The 18,720-nt window shown below is 43.5% G+C and overlaps 1 protein-coding gene and 1 pseudogene across 1 annotated transcript in view; both read left to right on the top strand.

The window, feature by feature from the left end:
* The window catches only part of LOC102997685 (cytidine monophosphate-N-acetylneuraminic acid hydroxylase), a 269,255-nt gene that overhangs the window by 221,977 nt on the left and 28,558 nt on the right, over nucleotides 1–18,720 (top strand). The window contains exons 7-9 of the mRNA XM_057554267.1: nucleotides 10,155–10,264; nucleotides 12,517–12,707; nucleotides 18,415–18,562. Of these exons, the coding sequence (XP_057410250.1) occupies nucleotides 10,155–10,264; nucleotides 12,517–12,707; nucleotides 18,415–18,562 (449 nt within the window). The remainder of the gene's footprint in view (nucleotides 1–10,154; nucleotides 10,265–12,516; nucleotides 12,708–18,414; nucleotides 18,563–18,720) is intronic.
* LOC103015850 (myc-associated zinc finger protein-like) lies at nucleotides 7,559–9,012 on the top strand (annotated as a pseudogene).

Genomic DNA, 18,720 nt, shown 5'->3' on the forward strand with positions numbered 1-18,720 from the left:
TTCTTCTTGAGTCAATTTTGTTAGTTTGTTTCTTCCTAGGAATTTCTGCATTTCATCTGGGTTATCAATTTTTTGATATATAATATTTATTATATTTCCTTATGTTCTTTTTTATTTCTGTAAGATTGATAATAATGTCCCCCTTTTCATTCCTGATTTTAGTAATTTGAACCTTTTCTCTTTTTTTCTTGGTTAGTCTAGCTAAAGGATTGGAAATTCTGTTAATCTTTTCAAAGAACAAACTTTTGTTTTCATTGATTTTCTCTTGTTTTTCTAGTCTCAATTCCGTTTATTTTAGCTCTAATTTTTTAATATTTCCTTCCTTTTGTTTGCTTTGGGTTTAGTTTGCTCTTCTTTTCCTAATTTCATAAGGTGGAAGGTTCAGTTTTTTACTTGAGATCTTTTTTATTATAGGTGTGTTCCTTTTATGCACTGCACTGTTTTAGCTGCATTCCATAAGTTTCAGAATATTATGTTTTCATTTTTCCTTGTCACAAAGTATTTTCTCATTTTTCTTGTGACCTTCCTCCTTAAACCATTTGTATTTAGAAGTATGTTGTCTGATTTCTACATATTTGTGAATTTTCCAACTTTCTTCTCTTATTGGTATCTAATTTCATTTCATCGTGGTCAGAGAACATACTTTATATGACTTGATCCTTTTTACTTTATTTTATGGCCTAATGTATGGTTTGTGGAGAATATTCTGCATGTACTTGAGAAGAATGTGTATTCTATTGTTGGGTGGAGTATTCTGTCTATGTCTGTTGGGTCTGGTTGGTTTATAGTGTTGAGTCTTCTATTTCCTTGTTGATTTTCTATCTAGTTGTTTCAACTTCCAGTCATCTTTTTAAGCATACTTTTACAAATAATTATAATTATTCTATATATTATTTTTGCATCCTTTTTTTGTCTTGTTAATTTATTATATTAGTCATAGTATGTCAGATTCTATATATACATAATTTTAAAGTATGCTTACATTAAATATTAACTTAAATAATTTATTTAGCCATTTCTCTGTTGTTGGAATTTAGGCTGTTCACAGATTTTTTTTTTTTTTTTCCATCAAAACCAAAACTGTGATCTTTCTGCTTAAGAACTTCTCTGTTTTTGGAGTTTTTTCTGTAAGATAGGTGAATTACTGGTAACAGGGTATGACTAATTAATGCTTTTACCCATATTTAACACCTCATACATCGTAACATAAAGATGGGCTTCACATGGACTAATAGCCTAAATGAAAAAGGTCAGACTGTAAAAGTAACAGAAGAAATGTAGAATATCTTTGTGACCTAGAAATTGGTGGCACTTCCTGACTCTTCAAACAACACTTCAGAAGTACAGCTCAAAGGATAACCCCCCCCACCAACACACACACACACACACACACACACACACACACACACACACACACACACACAAAACCCTGGTGAATGTGATTTCATCAGCACTAAAGATTTCTGCTAATTGGAGGACACCATGGACAAAGTTAAAAGACGTATGACAGTTTGGGTGACTATTTTGCAATATTGGCAACCAACAAGGGAATATTATCTAGCATATAGGAGGAAGTAATGCAAATTGACAAGAAAAAGATAGGAAACCCAATATAAAAATGCAGAAAGGATATGAACTAGCATTTTACCGAAGAATCCGCAAAGGTCAATAAGCCCATGAAGATATGCTCAAACTCGTTAATTATCAGGAAACTGCAAAGTAAAGCAATGAGGTGTTACTCTATGTCTTTTTGACTGATAGAAAGAAACGAAGGTGCCGCGGAATGTTGTCAGAGATATAAGGGTATAGAAATAGTCATGCCTGTGGTGGGAATGTGGCTGGTACAGCCACGCTAGAGAGGAACCCGACAGTGACTAGTCAGGGGAGGTTTATGAATACGCCATGACCCATCACTCCCATTCCTGTTTGTATACCAAAGAAACCTTGTTGTGGCAGAGTCTATGGGTCCACCACTGGGAGAGTGAATCAGTAAAATGCGGTGAACCAGGAAATACTAAACTGCAGTTAGAGGAAATGGACTAGATGTACACGTGGTAACATGAATGAATCTTAAAAACAGGGTATTGAGTGAAAAAGAGTAAGAAACAGACTGGAGACCCAATACCGTTTATATAAACTAAAGATGCACATATACAATATAATACATATTTTGCATGACCATTCAAATTGTAGCCTGTAAGGGAGGAAGGGGAAATAAGAGTGGGAAACAGAGATAAAGGGAATAAGTAAGTTAAGTAAGTAAGTAGCTTTGCCTGGACCGAATATCATGTGTCATGAACTGAAAAATATGATTAGCACAGTCGTCTTTACTTGAGGTACTAAATGAATGAATGAGTCCATTATTCATTCATTCTTTCTTTAATATGTATCGCATTACAATCCACTTTTTAGAATGAACCAGTTTTTGTTCCCTCTAACCAGTTAATAAGCCTGCCTTTTCTCTTCATGCCTTACCAGCTCAGGGCATTCTTACTTTTTCAGACTTGCCTCGTTTGAGTCAAAAAGAGCATTGTTGTTTTAAATTACATTTGTTTCTCAAATATGTTGCTAATATTTTCCAAACATGTTTGCCAATTTTCTTTGGTGGTAGAACTTTTTCATTTTACATTTGTATCTATTCAGATTTTCCACTGGAATTGTTTCCATTGCTATCAAACTTAGAAGTCCTCCCTTTGATATTCTATTTTTTCATACTTTTTAACCACTTGGTTGCTTTTCTTTCTGTCTTTAATCAACTGGAATACTTAGCTAAACAGTTGCACAGCACCGTTGTTAGATAGCCCTTCCTTTTCCACCAATCTATGATCCCACTCTTAGAATATTAAACTGTTATTTAATTAGGATCCTCTCCTTGACCATCCTTATGCCAATAATCAATGATTTAATTATTACAGTTTTCTAAAATGTTTTTGCTCTAATTCTTCTTCATTATTCTTCCTTATAAAAAGATTTTAATGAATTCCATTTGTTTGTTCTTCTGGATAAATATTAAGTTATAACCCAAATAACCTAGATTGCATCAGTTTGTGCAGTCAAAATAAGGATAACACATTCTCCTGCTTTATAGAGGCAGGGAGTTGGCAGATGTTATGCTTTTCTTCCATGCATAAATGCATTATCTTTGTGCGAGGGGCATAAAAACTTTTATGGTGTTTGCTTTGAAATAATAGTTAAGAGTTACAGACTCTTATTTTTTTCTGTTTTTCTTGAGAAAGAACAATTCTAAAGAAGGAAAATCCTTAAGAGTGGATATCAATGCAGTTTTCTGAGAGTCTTCCATAATGCCTTGTATTTTCGAAATGGTATTTGCTAGTATATAATTTTGTTTGTCCAATACTGAACTTTCTTTTTAACTCTTCATTCTTTGAAGGTAAAATAATTGCCATAATAATTATATTATTTTTCAAATCCCTTCTCTGTGCCAGGCATAGGGCTAGACACTATAGGATTTATTATATAATTTAATCCCTACAACAACTCTGCAATGTATCATGATCCTATTTTACAGATCAGGAAACTGCAGCCCAGGAAGCTGATAATAGGCAGCCCAGTCATAATCCCAACCCAGATGTTTCCAAATCCAGCATTCTTTCTATTTCATGACACTGTTCTCTGGCAATCATATAGCCTGGAAATAATAATAAGATGTATCTTTATTATATCACTTGCATTTTCAAGGACATAGTTTAATAAGAATAGTGCTATTAAGCATCCTTTGTGTGTTCCTGATTTTATTAAGAGAGCCAATTGTGTTTTACTATTAAATAAGTTGATAACTATTACTAGGAAAAATATTAATTAATATGCTTCTATTAAATTCTTAAGCAATATTTAAAAGGTATAAAAATAACAGAGTGAACAGCCATGTGCCCAGTGCTCAGCTTAAGACATAAAACATTAACAGCAGAAGATCTTTAAATACCTTTCCTTGATCGTATTACATACCCCCTCATCCCCCAGAGGTAATCACTCTTCTGAATTTGGGGTTTCAGGGTAGTGATTCTTAATTACTGTATTAGTTACATTCACAAAAGGAAAAAAGATGGCACCCTCAAACTGGGATAATTTGTAGAGCGTGTTTTCATCAAAGGATATTTTGTAAGGTGTGGATGTGGGAGAATCACAGGGAAGGTGGAGTAACCTGGAGTTGATAACAACCAAATTATCTGTCTTTAGGCCCAAAAGGATGAGGGGGGAGCAGTTTCCAGAATCTGGAAGAAGAGAGAGTCATAAAGAATTGGCTTCTATGAGATGAGCAGTGACCTCTGTCCATGCCCAGAACATAACTAGTTCAAGGTGACCTTACAGGGAAAGAGGCAGAGGTATAAGCGACCCAACCTCACTGAGTTCTCTTACCATCTCACCCTGGAGCTTCCCAATAGCCAAACTCACCTAAAAGGAGGAGAGTGTGGGAACCCTTTGATGTGGTCCAGCTAAGTCAACCTCCTGAAGGAGACAGTAGGTGGACAAGGGTGGAGACAGGTAGAGAAGAGGGGGTTTGTAGGGACCAACTGAAGCTATCTGGTGTGATCATGTTTCTAGCTTTTAAAATGCTCTTTTAAAAATGAAAAAGTAATATACTTTATTTGGGGCTTTTGTTGAGATAATCTTATATCTAAATTTCCCAACTTGAGGTGCCCAGTCTGGGCAGGAGCAGTGCCTGGGTTGGGAGAGGGGGCTGTGCACCCCAAGAGAGTCTTGGGAGACATGGAATGATGACCATTAATGAATCAATTAACTCAACAGATATTTAACAAATGCCAATTGTGAGTCAGTCAACGTTCTTGGCACACTACTGACAGAGCATCAAACAAACCACGATTCCAGCTCTCACAGAGCTCATAGTCTTATAGGGGAGACAGACCATAAGCAAACAATATACAATACGTCCAGTGACAATAGGGCTGCGAAGAAAAAAATGAGGGTAGAGGGCCGGAGAGTGCTCTTTGAGATGGAGTGGTCAGAAGGCCCTGTCTGATAATATGACAGCTGAGTCCCAGATGAAGCCAGGTAGTGGGCAGTGCTGATACTGAGGAGAGCTTTCCAAGGAGATCGTCTAAATGTGTTATCAGTGTTGTCAGGGGCAGAGAGGGAGAATATGTAGCCATGAGGGTGAAGCTAGGGCAGTGAGAGAGCAAAACAGACTTTAGGGGACGTAATTCTTTTTTTTTTTTTTTTTTTTTTTTTTTAATTTTTTTATAGCTACTTTATTTATTTATTTATTTATTTTATTTTTGGCTGTGTTGGGTCTTCGGTTCGTGCGAGGGCTTTCTCTAGTTGCGGCAAGTGGGGGCCACTCTTCATCGCGGTGTGGGAACCGCTCTTCATCGCGGTGCGCGGGCCTTTCACTATTGCGGCCCCTCCCGTTGCGGGGCACAGGCTCCAGACGCGCAGGCTCAGTAGTTGTGGCTCACGGGCCCAGCTGCTCCGTGGCATGTGGGATCTTCCCAGACCGGGGCTCGAACCCGTGTCCCCTGCATTAGCAGGCAGATTCTCAACCACTGCGCCACCAGGGAAGCCCAAGGGGACGTAATTCTTTAAGTTTTCACCTCTTCTTTATTACAGTCCCTCAAGTTGACCATGAAAATTGAAATTTGACAGCATATATAAGTTTTTGTTTTCAACTATTAGGGAATATTAAAAAATGCACCATTTTTCATTTTAGGGGTAATTTTTACCTCAGTTTCTTCCATTAGCAGTTGTCTTAAAGTGAGTATAATTATTCATTTGTAAAGTGTAGGCAAAACATTTTTTTTTTATATGCTTTGAAGAAAGTAGGAAAATGCTTGGCTTTGAGGGCAGGGCAATGATGCCATTTCCACAGGGACTGCTTTGGTCTAGGACCTCATTTGCTTTCATTGAGCAGTTAGTAAAATTGCTGGCATTTATTAGGATGACTGTCCTTGGAGGTGGCTAGGGTTATAGATAAAAACAGTGAAGAATGGAGAAGTCAAGTAAGTTGTCCAAGGTCATCCAGCTATTAAGCTATTAAGTGGGAGAGTGAGGGCTCCAAACAGGCCATCTTTCTCCTGAGTGCATGTCCATCAGTGGTTTGCTGATGGCCTCCCAAAACAATGGGAGGGCTCTCAAATATGGTCCCGCCTCCCTCCAATTGATCCTCTCCATGTGTCTCACAGTGGTCTTCCTAAAATGAAGTTCTGATTTTAATACTCCCTTGCTATAGCATTTAGGTATTGCTTTCAGCCATTGTAATAGAAAACGCAAATAAGAGTGGCCCAATCATATCTGAGGTTTTCTTACATCACAAGAAGTTGGAAAGCAGGCAGTCTTGGGCATTACGGCTTTGGTTAATCAAGGAGCCAAGTTCCTTCTGTCTTCCCATTCTGTCATCTTTAGTATCTGACTTTTTCCCTCAGGGTCTCAAGATGGCTCCTGCTCCTCCAAGCATGGCAACCAAGTTTCACACAAGGGGCGGGGGGAAGATGAAGGGTGAACAGTCCAGATCCGTTGAGTTTGTCCCTCTTTGTCAGGAAAATAAATGTGTTCCTGGAAGTCCCACTAGTACACTTCTGCTCACATCTCACTGGGCAGAACTATATAAACTGTACGTAGAGCTATGGCCACTCATAATTGCTAGGGGGTCTGGGAAATCATGATCTTTAGATAGGTGTATCACCACTCCTTAAAAAAAAAAAAAATTAGATGCTAATAGTAAAGAAGAAGGAGAAAATAGATTTTGTGCAAGCCACCAGCACGTCTGCTACAATTGCTTAAAATTCTTCATTGACCCCTCATTGCCACAAGATAAAATCCAAACTCCTCCTTAGCAGGGAATCTAGGGTCCTTCATGACCTTCTCTGACCTACCTGTCTATCCTGGCCTGGCTCAGACACCATTTTCCTCGGTCATAAATGAGTAGTCACTTTGTGCATATCAAGCTCTCTCGTGCCTCTATGCCTTTACACATGCTGTTGTCTCATCCTGTTTGCTTCACATCATCATATTTCTTTTGTTGGGCCCAGATACCTCATCTTTCAAGTCTAGCTGGAGCGTTACCTCCTACTTGAAATCGGCTTTGACTCTTAGAACCAAACTAGGTACTCCTTCTTGGACACTCCCCTAGCACCTTGAACTCATCTCTAGCAATCATTCATTTGATGGTAATGAAGCTGTTGGTGTGTGGCTGTGTCCCTGACACACTTGAGATCTCATGAGTTCCTTAAGTGTAATATATGAAGAAAGAAATGAATGGGGCGCCCTCCCCGAGGCGCCGGCTGGGCGAGCTGCGCAGCTGGGGCGGAGGCTGTTCCCTCGCTCCCCCGACCCGCCCGGCCAGGCTCCAACTGCCGCCGCCTGCGCCCCCGGCCCCCGGCCTCCCGCCCCGCGGGGCCTCCCGCCCCCATCCAGGGGGCGTCGCCACCGCTATCACCGCCGCGCTCCACGGCCCGTCAGGCGCCCTCCTTCCCTCCCTCCCTCCAGCCCGCCGGCTTGCGAGGGCGGCAGAGCGGCCCGCCGGCCATGCATTCGGCGCAGCCCGCGCCCCCGGCCCCCGCTGAGCCCCGCCGTGGCGGAGGCCATGTTCCCCGTGTTCCCTTGTACGGTGCTGCGCCCCCCTTCCCCGTGCTGGGCCTGGACTGCCGAGGGTGGGGGACGGCCTCTCGAACTCCTTCCTCCCACCTCAGGGTCACGCCCAGAAGCCCCCGCAGGTCGGGGCTGAGCTCCAGCCCGGCTTCTTTGCCTCCCAGGGCTGCGCCCAGAGTCTATTCCAGGCCGCGACGGCGCCCCCACCCACGCCCCAGGCCCCGGCGGCCGAGCGCCTCCAGGGTGACTTGCTCCCGGTTCTCGCCGCCGCCCAGGAGTCCGCCGCGGCCGCCGCCGTTGCTGCTGCGCCCCCGGCCCCGGCCGCCACCTCCACTGTGGACACAGCAGTTCTGAAGCAGCCCCCGGCGCCCCCTCCGCCGCCCCTGCCGGTGTCGGCGCCCGCCGCCGAGGCCGCGCCCCCTGTCTCTGCCGCCACCATCGCTGCAGCTGCGGCCACCGCCGTCGTTGCCCCAACCGTGACGGTCGCTGTGGCCCCAGTCGCATCTGCCTTGGAGAAGCAGCATAGAGCAAGGGGCCCTACCTCTGCGCCCTGTGCGCCAAGGAGTTCAAGAACGGCTACAGCCTCCGGAGGCACGACGCCATCCACGCGGGAGCCAAAGCCGGCCGGGTCCCCTCGGGTGCTATGAAGATGCCCACCATGGTGCCCCTGAGCCTCCTGAACGTGCCCCAGCTGAGCGGAGCCGGCGGCCGAGCGGCTGCAGTGGCCGCGGGTGCCGTGGGTGCCGTGGAAAGCGCATCCAGAAGAACCACGCCTGCGAGATGTGCGGCGAGGCCTTCCGCCACGTCTACCCCCGGAACCGACAGAAGGACCGCAGGAGCTACCACGTGTGCTCACACGACGGCGCAGTGCACGAGCCCTACAGCTGCTCCCACTGTGGCAAGAGCTTCCCCCGGCGGGATCACCTCAACAGTCATGTCAGACGAGTGCACTCAACAGACCGGCCCTTCGGATGTGAGCACTGCGAGGCAGCTTTTGCTACGAAGTTCAAGGATCGAGTGCGGGTCCGCACAGTACAACACGAAGATAAGGCGCCGGGTCATGTGTGTGGCAAGATGTTGAGCTCGGCTTATATTTTGGACCACATGAAGGTGCGTAGCCAGGGCCCTCACCACGTCCGTGAGCTCTGCAACAAAGGCTTCACCACAGCAGCATACGGGTTGACCTCATCCTGTGCAAGCTGTGCAGCGTGCACTGCGAGACCCTGCCCAGCTGGCCGGCCACATGCGGACCCATGGGGGGGGCGACGCCCCTGTCCCGGAGACGCCTCCCCGGCCACAGCCCACCAGCTGAGGGGGACCCCCGCACCCACCAGGTACAGGTGAGGCCTGTCCAATGGTGGCGGCAGCCCCTTCCAGAGCTGTGACTCCCTTTCGGGGGCCGAGGGGGTGCGTGTGAGCTCTCAGCCACTTCCCTCCCGGCCCTGGTGAGCTCCAAGTTGGTGGCGGGAAGAGGGGAGAATGGAGGAAAGTCCCTCGGTACCATCTCCTCTTCCCCTGTCTCTTCCCACCAACTCCTCACTACTTGCCCCACCAACCAAGGAGCCTCCAGAAGGAAAGGAGGAAGAAATGTTTTCTTAGGGGAATTTGCTAGGTTTTAACGATTTGTTTCTCCTGCTCCTCACTTCTCCCTATCAGAGCTGACCCCATAGGCACACCTGGCCCCTCAGTCGTGTTGAAGCCCCCTGGACGGTGGGCAGGGGTGGCAGAGGACAGGAGCGGCCCCTGCCCTCACCCCCTCTCCTCTCTGTAACCCCCTGCCCTGCCCTTCCAGGGATTTGTGAGCCTTCTCCCTTGATGGTCCTTCTTGCTGTCCTCGTTCCAGCGCCCACCCTACTGTCTACTGGCCCTCCCTGGGGAGTTGGTGCTTTTTGTTTTTTCCAGGAGGAGGGAGGAGAGTAAGGAGGGAAATCAAAGATTCTGTCCCAGAGAGGGGGAAAGGTGAGATTTGAGAAGGGGCAGAAGCAGGGAAGGCACAGTTTGTACCTTCATAAGGTGGAGTTGTTTGGGGTCAGGCCCTAAACATCATCCTGCTTGAGAATCTGTCAGGGGAAAACAAGTCAAGGGGAGCAAAAGAAGGAGCCACTAGGGCCAGAGGTAGGGCAAGAGATGGAATCTTAGGGGGCCAGGGTAAATGGGGGGATCCAGGGACTATAGGTGCTCCCTGGGGATGGGGGGAATGCAGCCACAGTGTCTCCCCCTTCCCTCTTCCACCCCAGCTCCAGCCCTGGCCTTTTCTTTTCATCCCTCCCCCTGCGACAGAAGCTGTGGCCCTGGCCATGTCATCGTGTTCCTGTGTCCCCTGCATGTTCCCCACCCTTCACCCCCTCCTTTTGTGCAGACCCCATTACAATAAATTTTAAATTAAAAAAAAAAAGAAATGAATGGGTGATGGTCTTCAGCCTTCATCTCAGTAGATATTGCTTGACCCAAATGAGCATTGCCTTTTGTTTTTATTTTCCTTTGATTTTTGTACTCTGTGTACCTGAGCCATGCATTTCCATTTCAGTGATGCTTTTTAAAAGTCATTTTGTTATTGTTGTTAATCCAGATTTGTTCCCCTTTGGTTCTAGTTGTGGAAAAGAATGAAGAAAATGGACTTTTGTTTCTAGAACTGAATCCTCCTAACCCCTGGGATTCAGAGCCCAGATCTCCTGAAGATTTGGCTTTTGGGGAAGTGCAGGTAAGGAAACATTAAATTGTAATAATCTTAAAAACAAAAATAGAACTAAGATTTCCTCTTATATATATATTTACATCCTGTATTACCTTGAATATTCTTGGAGGTGGCTGGTTAGGACATATAATATAGTTATTCTGAACTCTTGAGCAAATTTTTTAGGAACCCCCAGAACTTGGCAGGGATTACAAGGAAATACATCCAGAAAAAGACAAAATAAAACAAAAAAACTTTTAGTGGAGGTCCCAAAGGAGAGTCATGCAAAACTATTGGTGGAAGTTCAGAAATTGCCCTTGATACCAAATCGCTATCAGGTAAAATGGCCAGTTGTATATTTCTGCACATTGCCCTGAGAACTTTACAAACCTTCTTGTGCATTTTCCTACCTTTAGAAGAGAGTTTCCTCCAGAGAAAAACACTTTGATAGTTTGAGAGAGGTAAACAATCAAAAATTAATTTTTCTGGAGTATTTGAGAATCTTTTCATTTGAGAAAATGGGCTGTTACTTTTTTGAGGAAACAAACAGGAGCCTATATAGAGTAGGCATTATCACCTGAATTTGATTTCTTTTTTTTTTTTTTATAAATTTATTTATTTATTTTTGGCTGCGTTGGGTCTTCGTTGCTGCGCGTGGGTTTTTCTCTAGTTGCAGAGAGCGAGGGCTACTCTTCGCTGTGGTGCGCGGGCTTCTCATTGCGGTCGCTTCTCTTGTTGCGGAGCAGGGGCTCTAGGCGTGTGGGCTCAGTAGTTGTGGCACACGGGCTTAGTTGCTTCGCGGCATGTGGGATCTTCCTGGACCAGGGCTCGAACCCGTGTCCCCTGCATCGGCAGGAGGATTCTTAACCACTGCGCCACCAGGGAAGCCCTGATTTCTTGACGTCTCCTTACCCTCTTTATTGGCTTTTCACACTGGAGTTTCTATTACCTTATCTCTGCTCCTGCTGTTTTCCTTTTTCCTGTGGATATGCCAGATCAGGGGAAGGAAGTGAGGGATTGATTTAGAATCCTCTAGTCTATGCCAGTCTCTAAGTCATTGTTTATAGCCATTCTCAGAGGACCCTGACATCCTGAGTGAGTCAGCAGGTAATTTAGAAGAGAAAGCCTTACAAGCCTGTTTAGCCAGGCTGCATGGCTATGCCAACCCAATCTCGGGTGGCCTCAGCCTGCAGCGGCTTGAAGCAGAATCTCAGTTCCCTGACCAGAGATTGAAGCCAGGCCACGGCAGTGAGAGCACTGAATCCTCACCACTAGACCGTGAGGGCCAGTGACAAGGCCTTGGCTTGTCTGCTTTGTAGAAATAAATTTCAACAAAGAGACGAAAAGTAGTGAAACAAGTAAAGTGTTTATTAGGAGGAAAAATGTACGTGTGAATAGACACACATGGGTGGGCTCAGAGAGAGATAGTTGTCCCTTCGTGTAGTTTAAATCACTTATATGGGGCATTTCTTCTGGGTTTCCTCTGGCCAATCATCTTGCTTTGCCTGGCTCTGAGTCCGTATTTGGTTATAACTCAGGGTCCTCCCCTGTGTGTATGTGCATCTCTTAGCCAAGATGGATTCTAGTCCAGAGGCCTATGGGAAGGTTGACATCACCTACTGTGGGGTGGCGCCCCCTCCCTTTTTGGCCCTCGAGGAGCCTTTCTGCGCATGTGTAGTCAGGAAGGTCTCCTTGACCTCGAGAATGAGGTATATGTGGTCTCTTTATCTTTTATCTGGGCAGGACTCAGCTCCTCTCTGCTCCAGCTATTATCTTTGTCTTGGAGTATCTGTCCACAGGCGACAAAGTTCAGCTGCTCAGCCTGGGGCCCATCTATCTCCTGCCTTAAACCCACCAGGAATCATTCATTCATGTACCTATTCCCAGCCACTCCAGCATTTAAATCCCCAAGTGTCTGCCATAACATCTCTAATTGCCCTTCCTTGTAAATTGTGCTTTGAAGGACTGGCCACAAACGCTATTCTGCAGTGCAGACTGTAAATAAATATTTAGGAGCTAATTTAAAGAGAGTAGAGCTGGGTAAATCAATTGGTTTGACACCTAAAACCCACCATGAACATTTCTATTCTACTAAACTAGTGACCTGTGCTGAGAGTTGTATTCTATATAAACACTCCTGCTGGGTCTCACTTGCATCCTGTTTCACTGAACATACTTAGGAGCCAAGTTCTCCAATGTGACTTGTCAGCTAAGCAGCCGAGTTCATTTTTGCTGGCTGGTAATGATTTAATAATCTGAATCTCACTGTCTTCCGACAGATAACATACCTGACTCATGCCTGCATGGACCTCAAGCTGGGAGACAAGAGGATGGTGTTTGACCCTTGGTTAATCGGTCCTGCTTTTGCCCGGGGATGGTGGTTACTACATGAGCCTCCATCTGACTGGCTGGAGAGGCTGTACCAAGCGGACCTAATTTACATCAGTCACATGCACTCAGACCATCTGAGGTAATGAAGTCTGAGCACTCAACTCTGAAGAAAATGCTGCAGTAAAGGCATCGCTGGTTTTCAGGTTCTTGTGCAATCACTGCTCATTTTGAGGTAGATTCAGTTGGGCTGATGATAAGAGGACTAATTTAGATAAATGCTTACATTTGCATAGCATAATTTTTAAAGTGCTTTCACGCTTTATACCACTGGGAATGCGAAAGGAGCTATTGTGGGAAGGAGGACAGGGGTTAATAACCCTCCACCCTCTCACTTCCCACCCTCAGGGTACTTGGTGAAAGTCTAGGTTTAAGGATTATTAATGTTGACTCCCTTTTTTAGTTCAACATTTATGGTAGGAATCAGCACACGTTTCCTATAAAGGGCCAGGGTGTAACTATTTTCGGCTTCACAAACCATATGGTTGGTGTTGCAGTGACAGTTCTGCTGTTGTAGCACAAAGCAGCCATAAACGGTCCTGAATCAGCCTGATTGTCTTCTAATAAACCTCATTTATGGACAATGACATGTGAATATCATAAAATTTTCATGTGTCACCAAATAGGATTGCCCTTCTGATTTCCTTTTCAGCCATTTAAGAGGGTAAAAGGTATTCCTAGCTTACAGCAGCAGGTCACTGTGGTTTGCCAACTCCTGATTCGTAGCATTTCAACAACACTGAACTCCCAGCTTTTGAACCCTGAGTCCACTTCATCCTTCATTGAAACCAGAGCCATGTGATACTAAGAATAGGAACTGAAACTTCCTTAACCCAGGCAATCAAAAAGGAGGGAGAAAGAGGAACTTGGATTTACAAAACCACACACATTTGTGAATGAACTGTTACCAGAAGAGGCAGGGTCATATTCCCAATACCCTGGTGTCATTTCAGGGTCCTGTTTGTTCATGCTTATTCAGAAGTTTGTGTCACGACTGCTGGGCTGCCAGTGTAAACATCTAGCAGTGCCCACAGTGTTCTAAAATGAAGCAACTTCACCGTATTTTTTTTCTGTGACTTTACATGACAAAATTCACATGAAGGACATACTTTGATCGAAATGTCCATGGTGAGGGAAAATATGTTGTTTGCTGGTTGACTGGACCCTTGACTTTTCTATTGAAAGCATATGAGATCTCTAAGGCACGAGTATGTTCTCTCTTTTTTTTAAGGAAACGGTTTAAAAACAAGTAATTAACTGCTTTAGTAACAAATTAGCTGCAACACACTTAAAAACTGAACATCACCCACTGGGATATTGTGGTGCCACAATTAAAAATCGGCTTGTCTACTGCGCAATACCTTTGTTCCATACAAGCTTCTGGAACCAAACACGTACAACTGCAGAATTATGAGAGGCCTGGGTTCATGCATTGTGTAATAACGGTATTGTGTGGTACTAATTTTATATAGCTTGTATAGAGAGAACAGTAAACCAGGTGATTGCTTTATAGTACCTGTTACAAGATGCCGTTGCCTAAGGTCCTGATGAGGGACATTCTATGGGAAAGTCCTGAATTATAGGGAAGATAAGAACTTTTCAAGTCACTTAGCCCAGTTATTTCTCAACCATTGTCCTGAAAACCAGTTTCATTTTAATTTCAGGGAATTGTGTGGGCAAAGTTGCCAGGCATTAAAACACTGGTCCTCTACTGTAGTATCACAGTGCATTGGTTGTGTAGTGTATTGTGAATAGTTTATTACTGAAAGTTACCGAAACTTATAATTTTCACTCCTTTGAGTTTATTTCTCTGATATAGAATAGACCATTACTTTTTGACTCTTACCTAGTCAACTAATAAACACCAAAGTCATTTGTCCCCAGTCCTCTTGTCTGACCTTGATTTACTGAATAAAACCTCCTTTATTTACAAAAACAAGGGGGAAGGCCAATGTGCTTTAGAAAACAGCCTTTTTTTTTTTGGTAGGAAATAATTTGATGTACAAATTTATTTATTTGATTGTATTAAAGAAAGCAGGACAGAATCACATTCATTTTCTTCATAGTATCACTGTAAATAGACTGAATTTCAGAGCTGTTAGTTTGCTTTGGAAACTTCTAAAAAGCTGACTGTTAGAAGCCTAGGAAGCATTTTCCTTCCCCTCCAGTATCTCTTGCTCCTGGGGGTAGGTGGGGGTAATTGCTCACATTTGATGCTAAATAAATAGCATGTGGTGGATTTTGCCAAATCCTTTTCAGTTCCTCCGATAGGCAACAGGATGACTTGGCTTATTCTTGATCTGAAGTCATTTGAGTAAACAAGCAGGTTATGAAACACAGAATGGAGTGGAGTTTCCATCGTAGATAATTCCCAAAGTTAGGATGAGCTTAACTGTTCAATCCCTTCTGCTGATCAGAGAGAGAGATGCTAGCAATGGATCTCAGATCTTTGATCCTGTGAGACATCAGCGTAACATAATCCATTCCTTTTATTAAAATGCGTTGGAAAAGAGAGGTCTGAGTAGACAAGTGTAGTTTATTACAGTGATGGTACTATAAGAGGAAAGTCAAAGTGTAGGCAGTGTCCCTTTCTTGTTGAACTCCTGTCAGCTTTACAGTCCAAGCAAACTCAGTCGGAAGAGCAGAGGGTGGTAACTGGGACAGGTACATGAGGAGACCTTTATCTGGATTTGTGGACCACTTCAGATCGTTTTCGATTCCCAGCTTTGTTAACTCTGTAGTCGAAGTAGTTATGGGGGATTTAAGGCTTAAGATTCCATCTTCTGGCCAGTGCAGGAAAATGTCATAAACAGCTGATCCTTTTGAGGTATACCACACAGAGGTGGTGTTTGTTTCAGATTGTACCCTCCATGGATTGGAGGCACAGATAGCCTCCCCACTGATGCTCAGCCACTCCCCAACAGCAAGAAGCCTTTCTTGGAAGATGGGAGCAATCAGTCCATCTTTAGTTGGTCCAATGTTGAGAAGATAGTTGCCTCCCAAACTTACTGTCTGAATCAGTTCCGAAATGATTCGAGATTCACTTGTGATGTCACCCATTGCCATGTCGTGACGATAGCCCCAGGACAGCTTGTCTGTTGAAGTGCACATCTCCCACTTGTGATCTGGCAAGGTCTCTGGCCTGAATTTATCTTGACAGTTGTCGTATCCTCCATGGCGACAGTAAATGACCCCATAGGTCATTTACTATGACCACATCCTTAACTGGCCTATCATTGTAGAGCCAAGCAAGAAAATTTGTAGAGTTCCAATAAGTATCCGGACATTCCCACTCTCCATCAGACCAAATCAAGTCAGGTTTGTACCTGTTTAAGGCTTGTAAATAACAAGAGCCAGGATTCAAATACAAATCTGCCAGATGCCAAATCCTCTTCAGCGTCCGGCATACCATGTTGCCCTTCTTCAAGGTCCTGCTAACAAGGTCATATAGCTCTGGCATTGTTTTTGCACGGACAAAATGCTGTGTTTTGAAGCCGTTTTTCTTATCACATAGGTAGAGAGGATGGAACCATTCTAAGAGTGAGTGATAGAGTCCATAGCGTATGTTCCTATTTCGGATGGCTGTTCCCAACTCACCAACCAAATCACGATGGGGCCCCAGATCCTTAGAGTTCCACTTCCAAGACACAGGACTTGGCCAGTTTGTGAAGCCTTCGTGATGCTTTGTTGTCAGAACTACATACCTGCTGGTGTTGGAGGGTTTCCTGCAGAGGCGGGGGGTGGCTGTGGCTCACCGTGAGGACAAGGACACTGGCAGCAGAAGTTCTGGGCTAGAAAACAGTCTTTAGTCAAAGAAATGTGATTTATTATGTAAATATATGAGTATCGTAATGGATGATATTATTAATAGATGCCAGTAAGAATTGTCAACAATTTAAAAATCGCAAAGCAATAAACATCCATTTTAGAATAACTTATCCTAACTCCTAAAGTCCTTTAAAGTAGAAGATTTAAGTGGTTAACCCAGAGACTGAAGACGTGTTCAAAGAATCCTTGATTTTTTGAATCCTTTGTTTTTAGAGAAGAAAACCTACTGATTTTTTTCCTCTGGATTCTACTTATTTAATATAGTTCTGGAACTTGAATATTAGTGAAGTTAATAAGTGCTGATATGCTGATTCTGTTTATAATTTTCTTATTATTAAATATCTTATTTCCCCTGACATTATACTCTATGCACAAGTCTGATTCTTAAACCAGATAGCACATTCATTAAAGTTGGAATTGCCTTCTTTTTTTTTTTGAACCTTTTATTTTATATTGGAGTATAGTTGATTAACAATGTTGTGCTTGTTTCAGGTGTACAGCAAAGTGATTCATTTATACATATACGTGTATCTATTCTTTTTCAAATTCTTTTCCCATTTAAGTTGTTACATAATATTGATCAGAGTTCCCTGTGCTGTACAGTAGGTCCTTGTTGGTTATCCATTTAAAATATAGCACTGTGTACATGTCAATCTCAAATTGTCTTCTAATAGAAGAAGCACTAAGTTTAGGATCAGAAAACCTGAATTTGAATACCAATTTACTATCTGTTAGTCATGTATTTCTGAATATGTGTCCTCATTTATTAAAAGCAAACAAAAAATTAGAGGGTTTTTTGGTGAGAATCAAATAAAATAACATGTGAAATTGCCTAGCACCATGACTGATATATAATAGATATCTAAACAGCCATTTATTTGTTTATTATTCATGTTTTACCATATCCCACAGTGGTATATAATTCTTTTATGTAATGAATGCTCAGAAATGAGAATTGACAATCTATGTAGGTACTAAAAAAATGCTTGGATGGTTAATGGTGTACTGAGTTGGGATTACTACAGATGGTGAATGTCATTTTCCTCTACACTAAATTTTACTGTCTTGCCTACCTGCTAACCAACTCTCCTAAAGGACAAAGAACTCATTCTTTATACCACAGTGTGACTATCAACCTTTGATGGTTGAAAAACTGTCTCCAGTGATGGGCAGCTCATAGGTTCTCCTTGTTTAAGGGCCAAGACCTTTCTCTTATTGGGAGCTGCTAGTTGAGGGATGAGAAAAAATGAAGATCATGGAGACCTTCACCTACCAGAAACCTCTTCAGCAGGACTTTTCCACTCTGCAACTTCTGTTAGAACTACCTTTGTTCAAAGCAGCATCAGTGTGGAAGATGGAATTTGCACTCCTGGTTTGATATACACACTGTGGTATATGGTATGTTCTCACAATAAAGAGAAACCTCCTAGGAAATTCCCCTCATTGTTACAGTCAACCTTGAGAAAAAACTCTTCTTTTGGACTCTGCGGAGAGTCTGGTTTTTCAGTACCTTTCTTCTTTTTTTTTTTTTTTTTTTTTTTATAATTTTGCTTGTAGCCTTTTTTCACGTTTATTTATTTATTTATTTATTTTTGCTGTGTTGGGTCTTCGTTTCTGTGCGAGGGCTTTCTCTAGTTGTTGCAAGTGGGGGCCACTCTTCATCGCGGTGCGTGGGCCTCTCACTATCGCGGCCTCTCTTGTTGCGGAGCACAGGCTCCAGATGCGCAGGCTCAGCAGTTGTGGCTCACGGGCCCAGTTGCTCCGCGGCATGTGGGATCTTCCCAGACCAGGGCTCGAACCCATGTCCCCTGCATTAGCAGGCAGATTCTCAACCACTGCGCCACCAGGGAAGCCCAGTACCTTTCTTCTTGGTCAACATGTTGGTGTAAGGAGCAGACTGTCTCTTATACTAGATGATTCTATTTTTTCCCCTTTCAACCTTCGAATTCTTCTGATCCTAGTTACCCCACACTGAAGAAGGTTGCTGGAAGAAGACCAGATATTCCCATTTATGTCGGAAACACGGAAAGACCTGTCTTTTGGAATCTGAAGCAGAGTGGTGTCCAGTTGACTAATATCAATGTAGTGCCATTTGGAATATGGCAGCAGGTCAGATATCTGTGTTCTTTCCACACTTTTCAGTTATGCTTTCTGGGGTAAATTTTAGGCGAGGTAGTCGCTTTAAACACTAAAGAAACAATGGCCTACTTTTTCTGTACATAGTACTGTGTAAATACATAGCACTGTGTAGATCTCTATTTGAGCTA

This window comes from Balaenoptera acutorostrata, chromosome 10, assembly GCF_949987535.1.
Source record: "Balaenoptera acutorostrata chromosome 10, mBalAcu1.1, whole genome shotgun sequence".
NCBI lineage: Eukaryota > Metazoa > Chordata > Mammalia > Artiodactyla > Balaenopteridae > Balaenoptera > Balaenoptera acutorostrata.